Raw genomic sequence first — 12,500 nt, 5'->3', positions numbered from 1 at the left:
CGCAAGTCACCAAAAGACTTGACTGCACACACCCCGGCGCAAAGGTGTTTACACAGATACAAACACACACATAAACACACGCGCAATAGCACACCACATTCTCTCTCTCTCTCTCTCTCTCTCTCTCTCTCTCTCTCTCTCTCTCTCTCTCTCTCTCTCAAAGCTACCTCCTCCCCATCCCCGTCCATAACGAAACCAACTCCAACGGACACACTCCTTTAGCAAGTGATGTATCCGTCACACTCACAAAACAAAAACAACAACAACAACAACAAAACGCTCCAGCGCCCCGGGCGTAAATCACTGAGGATGCGAGGTGGAGGATGGAGGGGAAGGCGGGGGAAGGCGGCGGGAGGGGGGGGTACTGCGGGCGGGGGTGGCACTGAGGCTGGCACTCTTATGGCTCCTGTCCCGTGGCACCTTGGCCTTATAAGGCGAGCTTAGAAAACGGCGTCGATAAGGTATGCATCCATTTAATATTTTCCGGGATTAGGCGCGGCGGAGAGGAATTACGAATGCGGGCAAATGAGGAAGATGGGTGGGGTGGGGCGGGGTCAAGGGGGGAAGGCGGGAGGGAGGGAGGGAAAAAGGGAGGGGGAGAGAGTGAAAGAGAGAGGGAAGGAAATAAGGACAGAAGGAGAGGGGTTGGGAGGGAAAGGGGAATCGATAAATAAAGAGAGAGAAAAACAAAGAGAAAGAGAAAGAGAAAGAGAGAGATAGAGAGCGCAACTCCTGCAGACAAACGCACCTGTATGGCACTCCCAACACAGCCAAAGCCGACGAACAAGAGGGAGCAATGAGGGCCAAGAGTGAAGGAAGATGGGAGGAAGAGAAAGAAGATCGGGAAAGTAAGAGGCAAGAACTCTCCCCGCCTCAGCATCCACAGCATCATCAGCGGAGGATGCAGCAGCGCAGGTAGGCAGGCAGACAGACAGAAGGACAGACTGACAGACAGACGAACGGATGGGCAGACAGACGAACATAGACGCACAAACAGACACACATACATACATACACACGCGCACACACACACACACACACACACAAACGCACAAACGCACGCACGCACAGAGCACCTCGGCTCACCTCCACATCACACCCGATAACGTAAACAAAGCCAAGGTCATCGCAGCCTCATTGCTGTCGCCACTGACTCGGCTCTCTCGCTCTCTCGCTCTCTCGCTCCCGTGCTTTCGGTCTCTCTTTCACTTGATTTCGCTCCTGCTTTAGTTTTTATTTTCTCTCGCTCTCTTGTTGCCGGTCTGGATCTGGGTCTCGGTCTCGGTTTCGGTCTCTCCCTCTCTCTTTTCTCTCGCCATATTGTTGCCGGTCTCGCAGTCTGTTTGTCTGTCTGTCTACCTCTCTCTCTCCCTCTATCTCGCTCTTAATCTTTTCCTGGCTCTTTCATTTGTCTTGTGCAATGGTTATTATTCTATATCTCCCTCCGTCACATTTCCTCTCTCTCTCTCTCTAACTCTCTTCTTATCTACCCTTAATCACTAATATTCTCCAACCCATTAAAAAAGAAAGAAAAAAAAAACAGAGGAAAAAAACTACAACAACAAATCTCATCCCATCACGCCAACTACGAGAAGTGAATGAGATAACGGCTATCAAATAGCAATAAAAAACAACAACAGTAATATAAACAGGTGGCTCTTGATAACAGGAGTGGAAAAAGACGGCACTGTTTTTCATGCCACTGACAATGTGTAAGTGCTATTCAGACTCCGGCTACTGCTGATGCTGCTGCTACTACTACTACTCCTACTACTACTACTACCACCACTATTACTATTACTAACAAAAATAACAGCTGCAATAAAAGTAGCAATAACAAGTATGACAACAAGAAGAAAAAGAACAATAATAACAACATTCACTGCACACAATAACACGTCTCTCTGACCCCTACCATCAAGGTTTTAAAGAGAGAGAGAGGGAGGGAGAAAAGGAGAGAGAGGAAGAGAGGAAGGGAGGGAAGGGGGGAGGGGAGAGGAGAAAGAGAAAAGGGGGGGAGGGAAGAAGTAAAGGAGGGAGGGAGGGAGAGAAAAAAACAAGAGATAGAGAAAAAAAAACAGAGAAAAAGCCTAAAAGCCAAAGCGAGCCAGACAGAGAAAGAGAAGAAGAAATTGAGTGAAAGTAAAAATAGAAAGAGAACATCAGAAAAAAGAGACACTACAAGCCCCAACCCTTCTCCTTCACTCCTCCTTCCCATCCCCCTCACCCCCCTACCCCCCAACCCACATCCCCCCATTATCAATCAAACATCAAATAACTGCCTCATCACGTGGAACATTCACGTATCACCATTTAATAAGCTACGTACGTCGACCTACCCGAAGATAAGCGGGACGGCGATGATAAGAACGATAACGCGCGAGACAGAAGTACGGAAAAAAAAGAAAAGAAGAAGAAGAAGAAGAAGAAGAAGAAGAAATAGAAGATGATGATGATTGTGTACCAACATTTTTTATTTTTTTCTAATTTCTGTTTCTTCATTTTTCCTTTATCTCTTTCGCTCCTTCATCTCTTCGTCTGTTATTTGTATCTTTTTTCATCTCTTTTTATAGCGAGAGGAAGAGAGAAAGAGAAAGAGAAAGAAAAAGATAAAGAGAGAGGAAGAGAGAAAGAGAAAGAAAAGGATAAAGAGAGAGAAAGAGAGAACGAGAAAGAAAGGGAGAGAGCAGTCAGACAGACGCCACCACAAGACAAGACACACAGAGGAAACGAACGGAGCCGAAAGGAAGCAACCAGATAACCACACTCTCTCCTTACAAAATCAGCAACCGAACGAACACATATCAAAGCCACCAATCAACCAAGTCTCGCCTGTGAAACCCTTCCATCGATTCCACCCACGCATTTGAACACCACCGAACGGAAAACACACACACACACACACACACACACACACACACACACACACACACACAAAGACATACTCCAAAGGCACACCCACGCACATATGGATGCCACGGAGCCACACGTCACCATGCAGGAAAACACACACGCACCCCCCACCCCCACGCACACATCACATACACGTACAAAAGCGCAGCTGGGTATCAACAAACACATCAATATACAGATACCTCACAACCAATTCACACAGAAAGACAAGACAGATAGACAAATAAACAAAGACACACAAACACATGTAACGCCCTCCATCCCCCCCACCCCCCTCTTCGTAAAATAGAAATCCGAACAAAATATCCACACTCAAAACAAACTGAACTTCATTTGGTTCTTATCGAGTACTTCACCTGTCTGCCCGCACCTTATCTTAACTGCTCCGATTACGGGGGGAGGGGAGAGGGGGAGGGGGAGGGGGAGGGGGAGGGGGAGCGAGAGGAGAGGAAAGGCGAGGAGAGGAGAGGAGGGGGAAGGAGGAGGGGGAGGGGGAGCATGAGGAGAGGAGGGAGAAGGGGGAGGGGGAACATGAGGAGAGGAGGGGAGGGGAGGGGATGGGGGGAGCAAGAGAAGAGGAGGGGAAGGGAGGGGATGGGGAGAGCAAGGGGAATAGACGGGATAGAAAAGGGGATAACCGGAGGGGAAGGGGATGGGGAGCAGAGAAGCAAGCGGGGGAGAGGAGTATGGGAGGAGGTGGGAGGCAGAAAGGGGAGAGGAGGAGACGGTTTAAAGGTTGACGGGAGAGAAATGGGTGGGGAGAGGAGAGAAAGGGGAGAGGAGGGGGGTTAAAGGGGAAGGAGAGGGGTGAGGGGGGTTGAGGGAAACGAATAGGGCGAGATGAGGGTTAAAGAAAGGGGAAAAGAGACAGTAGGGAAGATATTGGTAGAATTAAGAGGAGGGGGGGGGGCAGAGGGTAGGGGTTAAAGAGGAAATGAAGGAGGGGGGAGAATAAATGAGAATTGACGATTGACGCTAGTTAATGCTTGAAATAAGCCGGGAACCGCACGTATTGGAGAGGGTAAGCAGGAGAAAAAAATATAATGCCAAGAAAAAAAAGACAAATAGAAATAAAAATAAAAAGATCATTGGACAAAAGAGAGAGAGAGAGAGAGAGAGAGAGAGAGAGAGAGAGAGAGAGAGAGAGAGAGAGAGAGAGAGAGAGAGAGAGAGAGAGAGAGAGAGAGAGAGAGAGAGAGAAAAAGAGAGAGAGAGAAGGGAAAAAGAGAGGTAAATCAAAAGAGGAACACGATGACCTAAGACAACAAGAGATCAATCAAACAAGCAAAGAGATACAGAGGAGAAGAACCACAAAATAAAAAATTCTTCGAAAATGATTTCAAAACAGCAACGTGGGAGAAGAGGACGCCAAGCCTGCAATCCTCTCCAGACCCTTCAAAAAAAACTTTAGTGTCTTAAATCAAAGCAGCTTCCAGTACAAGGCGAGGGGGCGAGAGAGATAGAAGGAGGGAGGGAGGGGAGAGAGAGGGAGAGAGAGGGAGAGAGAGGGAGAGAGGGAGGGAGAGAAGAGGAGAGGAAGAGGAGGAGAGAGAAAGAGTAGAAGAGAGAGAGGAGGAGAGATGGAGAGAGAGAGAGAGTGAGAAAGAGAGGAGGAGAGAGGGAGAGAGAGAGGGAGAGGAGAGAAGAGGAGAGAGAGAGGGAAGGGGGGAAGGAAGGGAGAGGGAACGGGGGAAATTTGAGAGTAAGAGCGTGAGAATGATAAACAGAAAAAGGGAGAGGGAGAGAAAGAGAAGAGAGAGATGATCGTAGATCAAGAGATAGGGAAACAGACAGATATATAGACAGTGTGTATCAAGAGGTAAAAGGGGGAAGAGGAGGAGACAGGAGAGGGTGGATGAAGACGAGAGGAGTGAGTGAGTGAGTGCGTGAGTGAGGGTATGGAGGGGTGTGTGTAGGGGGGGGGGGGATTGCGTGGCCCTGATCGTCACCTCGCACTCTAAATACATCGAGAGATCAGCTGTGTTGGCGTTACAGCGGAGCTCTTCGCCTTGCTGTTGCGGCGGCCCTCCTTCCCTCCCCTCCTCTTCCCCTTCTTCACTCCTCTCCTTCAACTCTTGTCCATCGTCATCATTATTCTTCGCACTTCTCCTCCCTTCATATTCTTACTTGTCATACTATCTCTAATGTTTAGATCTTCCTCCTCCTTCTCTTCCTCTCTTCTTCCTCACCTCCTCCTCTTCCTCTCCCTCTCCTCATCTTCCACTTCCCCCTTCCCTTTGGTTCTTCTTCCTCTCTACATCCACTTGCACCATCGTTCTCCCTGTTCCACGGCTCATGCCCATCACTAAAAGTGCCGAGATCATCAACACGAAGATCTCAACTTCCCTCCACCACCCTCTCCACCTCTCCACATTCTCTTCCTCTTCTTCCACATCTTCCTCCACTTCTTTCGGCACCTCCACGTCTTCTCTCAACGACTCTTCCTTCTCCTCCTCCTCTCCTTACTCTTCATCTCCCTCTTTAACTTCATCCACCTCCACTCTACTCAGCATTCCAAGCCGGCTCTGTAACACCAACCACACCATGTGACACTGCCGCCCCCCCCCCCTCTCTCTCTCTCTCTCTCTCTCTCTCTCTCTCTCTCTCTCTCTCTCGATTGGGAGGCACAGACATAAACAAGGACGAAGCGAAGGACGGGGAAGGGGAGTGAGTCAGAGGAAGAAAGGACGGAGGGAGAAGAGAAGCATAATAGTACGAAATTGAAAAAAACACAAACAGAGAGGAAGCCAGGGAGAAACAGAAGAGAGAAGGGCGGAAAGGGAGAGCGAGCATTCCCCAACACCATCAACAGCTGATCATGCGGTGACCCGCTGAAACCATAACAGTCGGGACTCATCTGTGGCCACGTAACACACACACACAAACACACTTACTCCCTTACAAAAGACTCATTCACTCACTCACTCACTAATCTCGGTTTTATCTTACGAAGGAGAACGAGTGTGTATGTGTGTGTGTGTGTGTGTGCAAGGAGAAGGAATGAAAGAAGAAACTTGCTTACCTTTTCGTGTCTTTCATATTCCACTTGGGGGACCGCATACACCCATTCCACTGTCCCGCGAAACTTAGACTAGCAGTGCCTCCGAAGGGGGGAAACAATCCCCCTTAAAAAGACCGAGGGCAAAAAATAAAAATAAATAAAAAAAACAAACTGCTTAAAACTCTTTCCGACAATAAATTTCTCTCACGGTCCGTCCCTCTCCACCGAAGCCACCCAAGCAACTACGTCACACTGGGCCAGGCGAGCTGAGCCCAGCCGCGAGCGGGCAGCGTCGTGGTCCCTCCGCCATGTTCATGGTTGCCATAGCGACGGACCGCTCCCGCAACGCACCGCCGCCGCCGCCGCCGCACTCATCTCTCGTAGAGAGAGAGAGAGAGAGAGAGAGTGGGGGGGATGGAGACACCGCACCGGCACCAGCATCAACGTCTCGCGGTGGCGGTAGCGGCGGCGGCGGCATTGGACGAGGTAGTGGTGGGTGACTGATCCGAATCTCCATCTGCGATAGATATGTTGCATCCTGACGCGTCAGTTCTTCCGTTCAAATGTTTAACGCAAGCGAACGCACGGCTATTTGACCCCCTTGCGGCTCCGATACCGCGGCGGTCATACGGTGCCAATGTATTCTGCGGATATCTAATGGGGTTCCGTCCATCTCGGCGGGTGATGGTCGAGGAATAGCAAAAGAATAACAGCAACTGGTAGTACCAATAATATTAATGATAAGAACTAATGACAATCCTAATAACAATAATAAAATAAAAATAATACTGTTCAGAATAATAACTGTAATGATAAAACAGGTTTTCCGCGCTCTGACCGCATTCCAACGCCCATGCACATACGCCTCATGTCTTGTGATGCCTTGTGCCACATAGACCACCTCCCTCCCTCCCTCCCTCCCTCCCCCATTTCCCCATCCCCCACCTACCCCTCTTCCGCCCCATCCAGCCTGACCTTTCTCCCTCCCTCCCACCCTCCACCCATAACCCCCTTCCAAACTCGTGCCAATGACCAAAATATGGGCACCTCCATACCCCCCCCACCCACCCTCCTACCCCGACTGTCTCCCCTCCCCTTCCTCAAGCCTCTTCCTTCTCTAATTCTGATTCGTCTCTTCGTCAGCGCTCTCTTCTTCTTCCGCCGTTCGTCTCTCTCCGTTTCTTTGCACTTTCTCATCCCTTCATCCTGTTTCTATTTTCTGTCTTTCTTCAAATCATATTCAGTATGCGTGTTCGTTCATATGATTCCATTAGACAATCCATCAAATCTACTTAATTAAACACTGTCTATTCATCGAACTATATATCTGTCCACCCCACCCCCCCGTCTTTTCTTCAATCTATCTATCTAACTACCGCCTTTCGGACAAAATATTCTTCTATTGCCTTCCGTCAGCCCGCCCTGATGACGTCACACGTTACTTCTATTCTCCCCCCCCCCTCCTCACCTACCCACGACCCCCCTATCCCCCCTAAAACTCTTTTCTACTTCTGATAAGTAGCTCTTCTACGGGGATAGGGGGGAGGGGGACGGGACAAGTGGTGGAATAGAGAGGAGGTAGGGGAAGGGGGTGGATGGGGAACGGGGGGAAGGGGGTGGATGGGGAACGGGGGGAAGGGGGAGGGAGAAAGAGGGGGTGGGGGAAGAGGAGAGAAGAAGAAGAGGAAGAAGAAGGAGGAAAAGAAGAAGAACAAGAGAGAGTGAGGGGGGGGGGGTTGGGGAATGGAGAGGAGAGGAGAGGAGATGAGAGGAGAGAGAGACATAATGAGAAAGAGAAGAGAGAGAAGAGAGAGAAGAGAAGTGAGAAAAGAAAGAAAAAAAAGAGAGATGAAAATATAAGCAACATATAGGACTGTAGCAAGAGAGGAAGAGAACCAGAGGACACGTAGAATGAGGATAAGGAGGAGGATAATTACAACAATCTCAGGTGCGAAATTAACAGGTATCGGTGGCAGTAATTAGGAGAGGGCAATTAACGGGCTCCAGGCTGGTGGTCGTGTCCCGGCGTGCATTCATAATTAAGTGGAGATTGTGTCCACTTGATTATGTATATCGAGAGGTCATTGGGCGGGTATCGGGATGCGGGTATCAGGGATTCACGGAAGAGGGTATCAGGCAGCAAATGAAGCGGGTATCAGGCAGGAAATAAAGTTGGTATCGTGGATCAAAGAAAGCGGGTATCAGAAAGCAAAGAGAGCGGGTATCAGGAAGCAGAGAAAGCGGGTATCAGGCAAAGAAAGCGGGCATTAGGGAGCAAAGAGAGCTGGTATTAGGGAGCAAAGAGAGCGGGCATCAGAAAGTCAAGGAAGAGGGTATCAGGCAGCAAATGAATCAGGGATCAGGGAGAAAAGAAAGATTCAATGGGAGGGCAAAGAGAGCGGGTATCAGGAAGCCGGTATTCTAAGACAGAAAGTGGGTACCTAGTAGCAAAGAATGTGGGTATCGGGGAGAAAATAAAGTGTGTATACGGGAGCAAATGAACTGGCATCAGCGAACAAAAGGAGCGGACATCACAGAATAATTAAAGTTGATATTAAAGGCGCAAAGAAAATAGGAATCGGAGAGCAAAGAAAACGGGCATCAGAAAACAGGGAAAATGGGCATCAGAAAACAGAGAGAAAATGGGCATCAGAAAACATAGGAAACATACATTGGGAGCAAAGAAATCGGATATTAAGAAGTAAGGAGGCAGGTATCAGGGGTAATAATTAAGGATTAAAGAGCTATAAAAAAAGTGCTTACTAACAAAGAAAATAGAAAATTGGAGATATTTAAAAAAAATAGTCATAATATCAAATCAATTAAGACAAACAGAGTGTTTTAAACTAATAGCAAGATTGAACATCAAATGTACGCCAGCCAAGCTAACCTTCGTTTGGAAAAAAAAAAAAACAGCCGGCTGAGATTGTCACTCATTCAATCACTACATGATACCACATACCACACATAAACTAAACGATACAACTTTCCTTCCTATATATATCACTCCTAGGGAAAAAATATATATACACTAATTTATATATATATATATATATATATATATATATATATATATATATATATATATATATATATATATATATAATACATACACACACACACATACACACATCACATAGACATAGACACAAGAGAAAGAGAAAGCATCTATCCCATCCACACATGTGCTTGCGTGCGTGCATCTTAAAGCGGAGTAAGGTCAGACAACCCGTATGTGCGTGGGAGAGGTCGCATGCAAATTAAGGGCATAAGAGGAGGTTCTTGTGCAAGCAAAATCTTACTACGGAAGGCGGCGGAAAGAGGAGGAGGAGGAGGAGGAGGAGGAGGAGGAGGAGGAGGAGGAGGAGGAAGATGGGAGGAAGAAAGAGGAGGAGGAAGGAGGAGAAGGAGGATGGGGATGAAGAAGGAGGAGGAGGAGGATGGGGAAGAAGAAGGAGGAGGAGGATGGGGAGGAAGAAGAAGAAGGCGGTTGTTTTTATAACACCCACTCCTCCCAACCCATCCCTCTTTTCTTTCTTTTTCACACACACACACACACACACATACACTTCCCTCTAAGAAAAGGGACGCGGATGGTGTTGCCATGACGACGCGTGGCAGCACTACACCCACCAGCACGGGAGGGCACGCCCGGCACGGGGCGGGGAAGGGTGTGTGTCACCGCCCCCCCCCCCCCCCCGGCCGGTCCGATTCATAGGCCTTGCCCTGGCCAATCCCTGTCTCCTTACTCCTCCTCTGGTGTCGGAAGAGCGTCTGTCTGGCGTATGCTCGTCTGTCTGTGTCTTGGTCTGTTCGCTGCACGTCTCTGATCCCGTGTAAGTACACTTTTCCCCTCCATGTGCACAGTTTGCACGAGTCTGCATGTGACACCATATGCCACATGCGTTGCCTCTCGGGTCATGCGCCATGCACATTTGACACTGCAGACGAATAAGTAGTGACCTACAAACAGGCACAAGCACTCATGCAGATAGTGACACATGCCAATATGCACGTACAGAACTATATTAAGGCGCGCACACACTCACACACGCACACAAGCACAAGGGCACATAGGCTTGAACATACACATTAGACACACTCGCACGAAAACATGAGGGATACAAACACAAACACAAACACATACACACACACACAAGCACACACGAACACACACACACACACACACACACACACACACACACACACACACACACACACACACACACGAGCAAGAAACCAACCCCTTACAACAGACCCCAACCCCAACCTTATCCGCAAACCCAGCCCCACAACCCACATCTTAGTCGTCGTCTCAGAGAGTCATTCTCCCCCCCCACCCCACAGACATCCATGACCCCTCCCCCCCTCCCTTGTTCCCTCCGTACCCCTCCCTGACACCGGCCGGCTTCCACCATGCTGTTGGCGCAGGTACGACCGACCACACGACCCCTCCCTGCGCCCTCCCCCCCTCCCTCCCCTCCACGTGCGTCTCTTGAGTACCCCCCAACCCCCACACCCCATCCCCACAATTTCCGTGCTAAATATACGCCCCGGGAGAGGAGAGCGTGCGGCCTCCAAGCACGGCGAATCAGCAGGCCGGCCTATCCTGCTTACAACACTTACTGGGGTCCAACTCGGATCTTGCACCGCACTGGGGTCCATTTTGTGTCATACAGATGATCCCGGTATATTTCATATCACACACGCGTCTTAGGGGGACGGGGAGAGGGGGGGGGGGGTATAAGCTGTACGTTTCCGGACAGCATGTGGAGGAAAGTCCATTTCCAACATAACAACATCCTGGGGCCCTTTTCCTTACGATATGGGGCTCCCTCTCTGATCAAACAATGCCTTCGGATCCTTTTCCTCCCTGCCAACGTCTCGGGGTCACTTCCAGACTGCCGGCATCTCCGGACCCATTTCCTATTCGCGAGTCATCCCAAGGTCCATCCCGATCAGCATCTTGGCCTCTCTAACCTATTTACTTTCTCTACCCTCGGCAAGCATGGCACGTCAAATAGGTTGACCTGTGCCTGTGATTGAATCGTTGAATGCTTGAAAGGGTGTGTGAGTGAATAATACATACACACATACACAGGCGCACACACACACACACACACACACATACACACACACACAAATTAACATATCTCCCTCCCCACCATCTCTCAATCTCACTATTTTTTTTTTCTATCACACCTTTACTTCCGCATCAATGACATACCAGCAAGAGCGAAGACGAAAAAAACGAACACTAAAAAAAGGAAAAAAGAAAGAAAGAAAGAAAGAAAAAAGAAATGAATAGCTCAGGTAACAATACTGATTAAGTACGGAGTCTTACAAGTTGCCAAAGAAAGGAAGAGGGGAAAATGCTGGGAAAGGGAAGAGGAGAGGGAGGGGGAGGGACGAAAGATGAAGGAGTAAAAGGGGGGAAATAAGCAAAGGAAGCGGGGAAAGGGGAAAGAAGAGAGAGGAGTGAGAGGGGAATGTTGGAAGAGAAGCATGAGGCAGGGAGAGGGGTAGACAAGGGGAAAGAGAAGGAAATTAAGCACGGAGAGAGAGAAGAGAGACGACTGAGGAGTGAGAGAGAGAAAAGAGAAATAAAAAAATGAGGAAAAGGGGGATAAAGGAGAGAGGAGACAGAGGAATAAAGAGACAAAAGAGGGGAAACGAGAGGGAAATGACAAAAAAGGAGGAGAAATGTTGCGTTGAGTCTTTGCAAGCCCCCTCCACCCCCTTCCCCGCGCGTGTGTGTAACTTACCTGCGTCTTTCTTCTTTTGCAACTTCCCCATTCCAGCGTGCAATTCCCTGAGTGCAAGAATTGGGTTCTAAGCTCATCCTCATCCTTCCCTCCCTTTCCCTCTTTCTTTCCCCTCTATCTCATCAGCATTTTTCTCTCTCTCTTTCTTTCTCCCTCCCTCTCCCTCTCCCTTTCTCCCCCCCCCCCCCTCTCTCTCTCTCTCTCTCTCTCTCTCTCTCTCTCTCTCTCTCTCTCTCTCTCTCTCTCTCTCTCTCTCTCTCTCTCTCTCTCTCTCTCCATATCACCCATGACTCACTCCCCTTCCTTCCTTCCTCTTACACTATGGAACGCTTAACCGTTTAAAAATCTTGTATTCCCCCTCCCCATTTCCTTGTATTCTTCGCCCCCTTATCCCCTTCCCTTCCCTCCTTCCTCCCACCCTATCGCCCCCACCCCTTACCTCCTCCCCTACCTCACAACTCCCTTTCGCCCCATTACACTCTCCCTTCTTCCCTCACACGGTCACCCCCATTCACTCCCCCTACCCCCTCCTCTCCCTCACACCTCCCTTTCGCTCTCTCAAGCCCTCACCTCCTTCCCCTCTCCCCCTCCCTCCCTCCCTCCCCTCCCACCTGCTAAACCAATGTATCAAGTCTCTCGCCTCTTTCTTTAATCCCGTAATTGCTCGCCACAATTCATCCGCTAATTAAAAAGTCCCACTTGACCGAAGTGCATTAAAAAGAGGGGGGAGGGGGCGAATAATTGCATAATGGGTATATAAAAAAAAATAAAGAGGGAGAGGGAGAGAGAGGGGGAGCGATGGAGGGTGGGTGGGTCGAGAA

The 12,500-nt window shown here is 49.1% G+C and overlaps 1 protein-coding gene across 10 annotated transcripts in view; it reads right to left on the bottom strand.

The window, feature by feature from the left end:
- The window catches only part of CHES-1-like (Checkpoint suppressor 1-like), a 101,119-nt gene that overhangs the window by 65,876 nt on the left and 22,743 nt on the right, over window positions 1-12,500 (bottom strand). The window contains exon 1 of one of the 10 annotated variants that reach the window (XM_086547587.1): window positions 5,936-6,160. The exons of 8 other annotated variants lie outside the window; for them this stretch is intronic. In XM_086547587.1, the coding sequence (XP_086403713.1) occupies window positions 5,936-5,973 (38 nt within the window). In that variant the 5' untranslated portion in view covers window positions 5,974-6,160. Of the gene's footprint in view, window positions 1-5,935; window positions 6,161-12,500 lie in introns of those variants that run through there. One more of the 10 variants, XM_043005705.2, reaches the window with a different exon arrangement.

Source organism: Penaeus japonicus, unplaced genomic scaffold (genome assembly GCF_977035675.1).
Source record: "Penaeus japonicus unplaced genomic scaffold, GWHDUDI00000001_assembly GWHDUDI00000019, whole genome shotgun sequence".
Lineage (NCBI taxonomy): Eukaryota > Metazoa > Arthropoda > Malacostraca > Decapoda > Penaeidae > Penaeus > Penaeus japonicus.
This window is presented reverse-complemented; position numbering and strand designations above follow the sequence as displayed.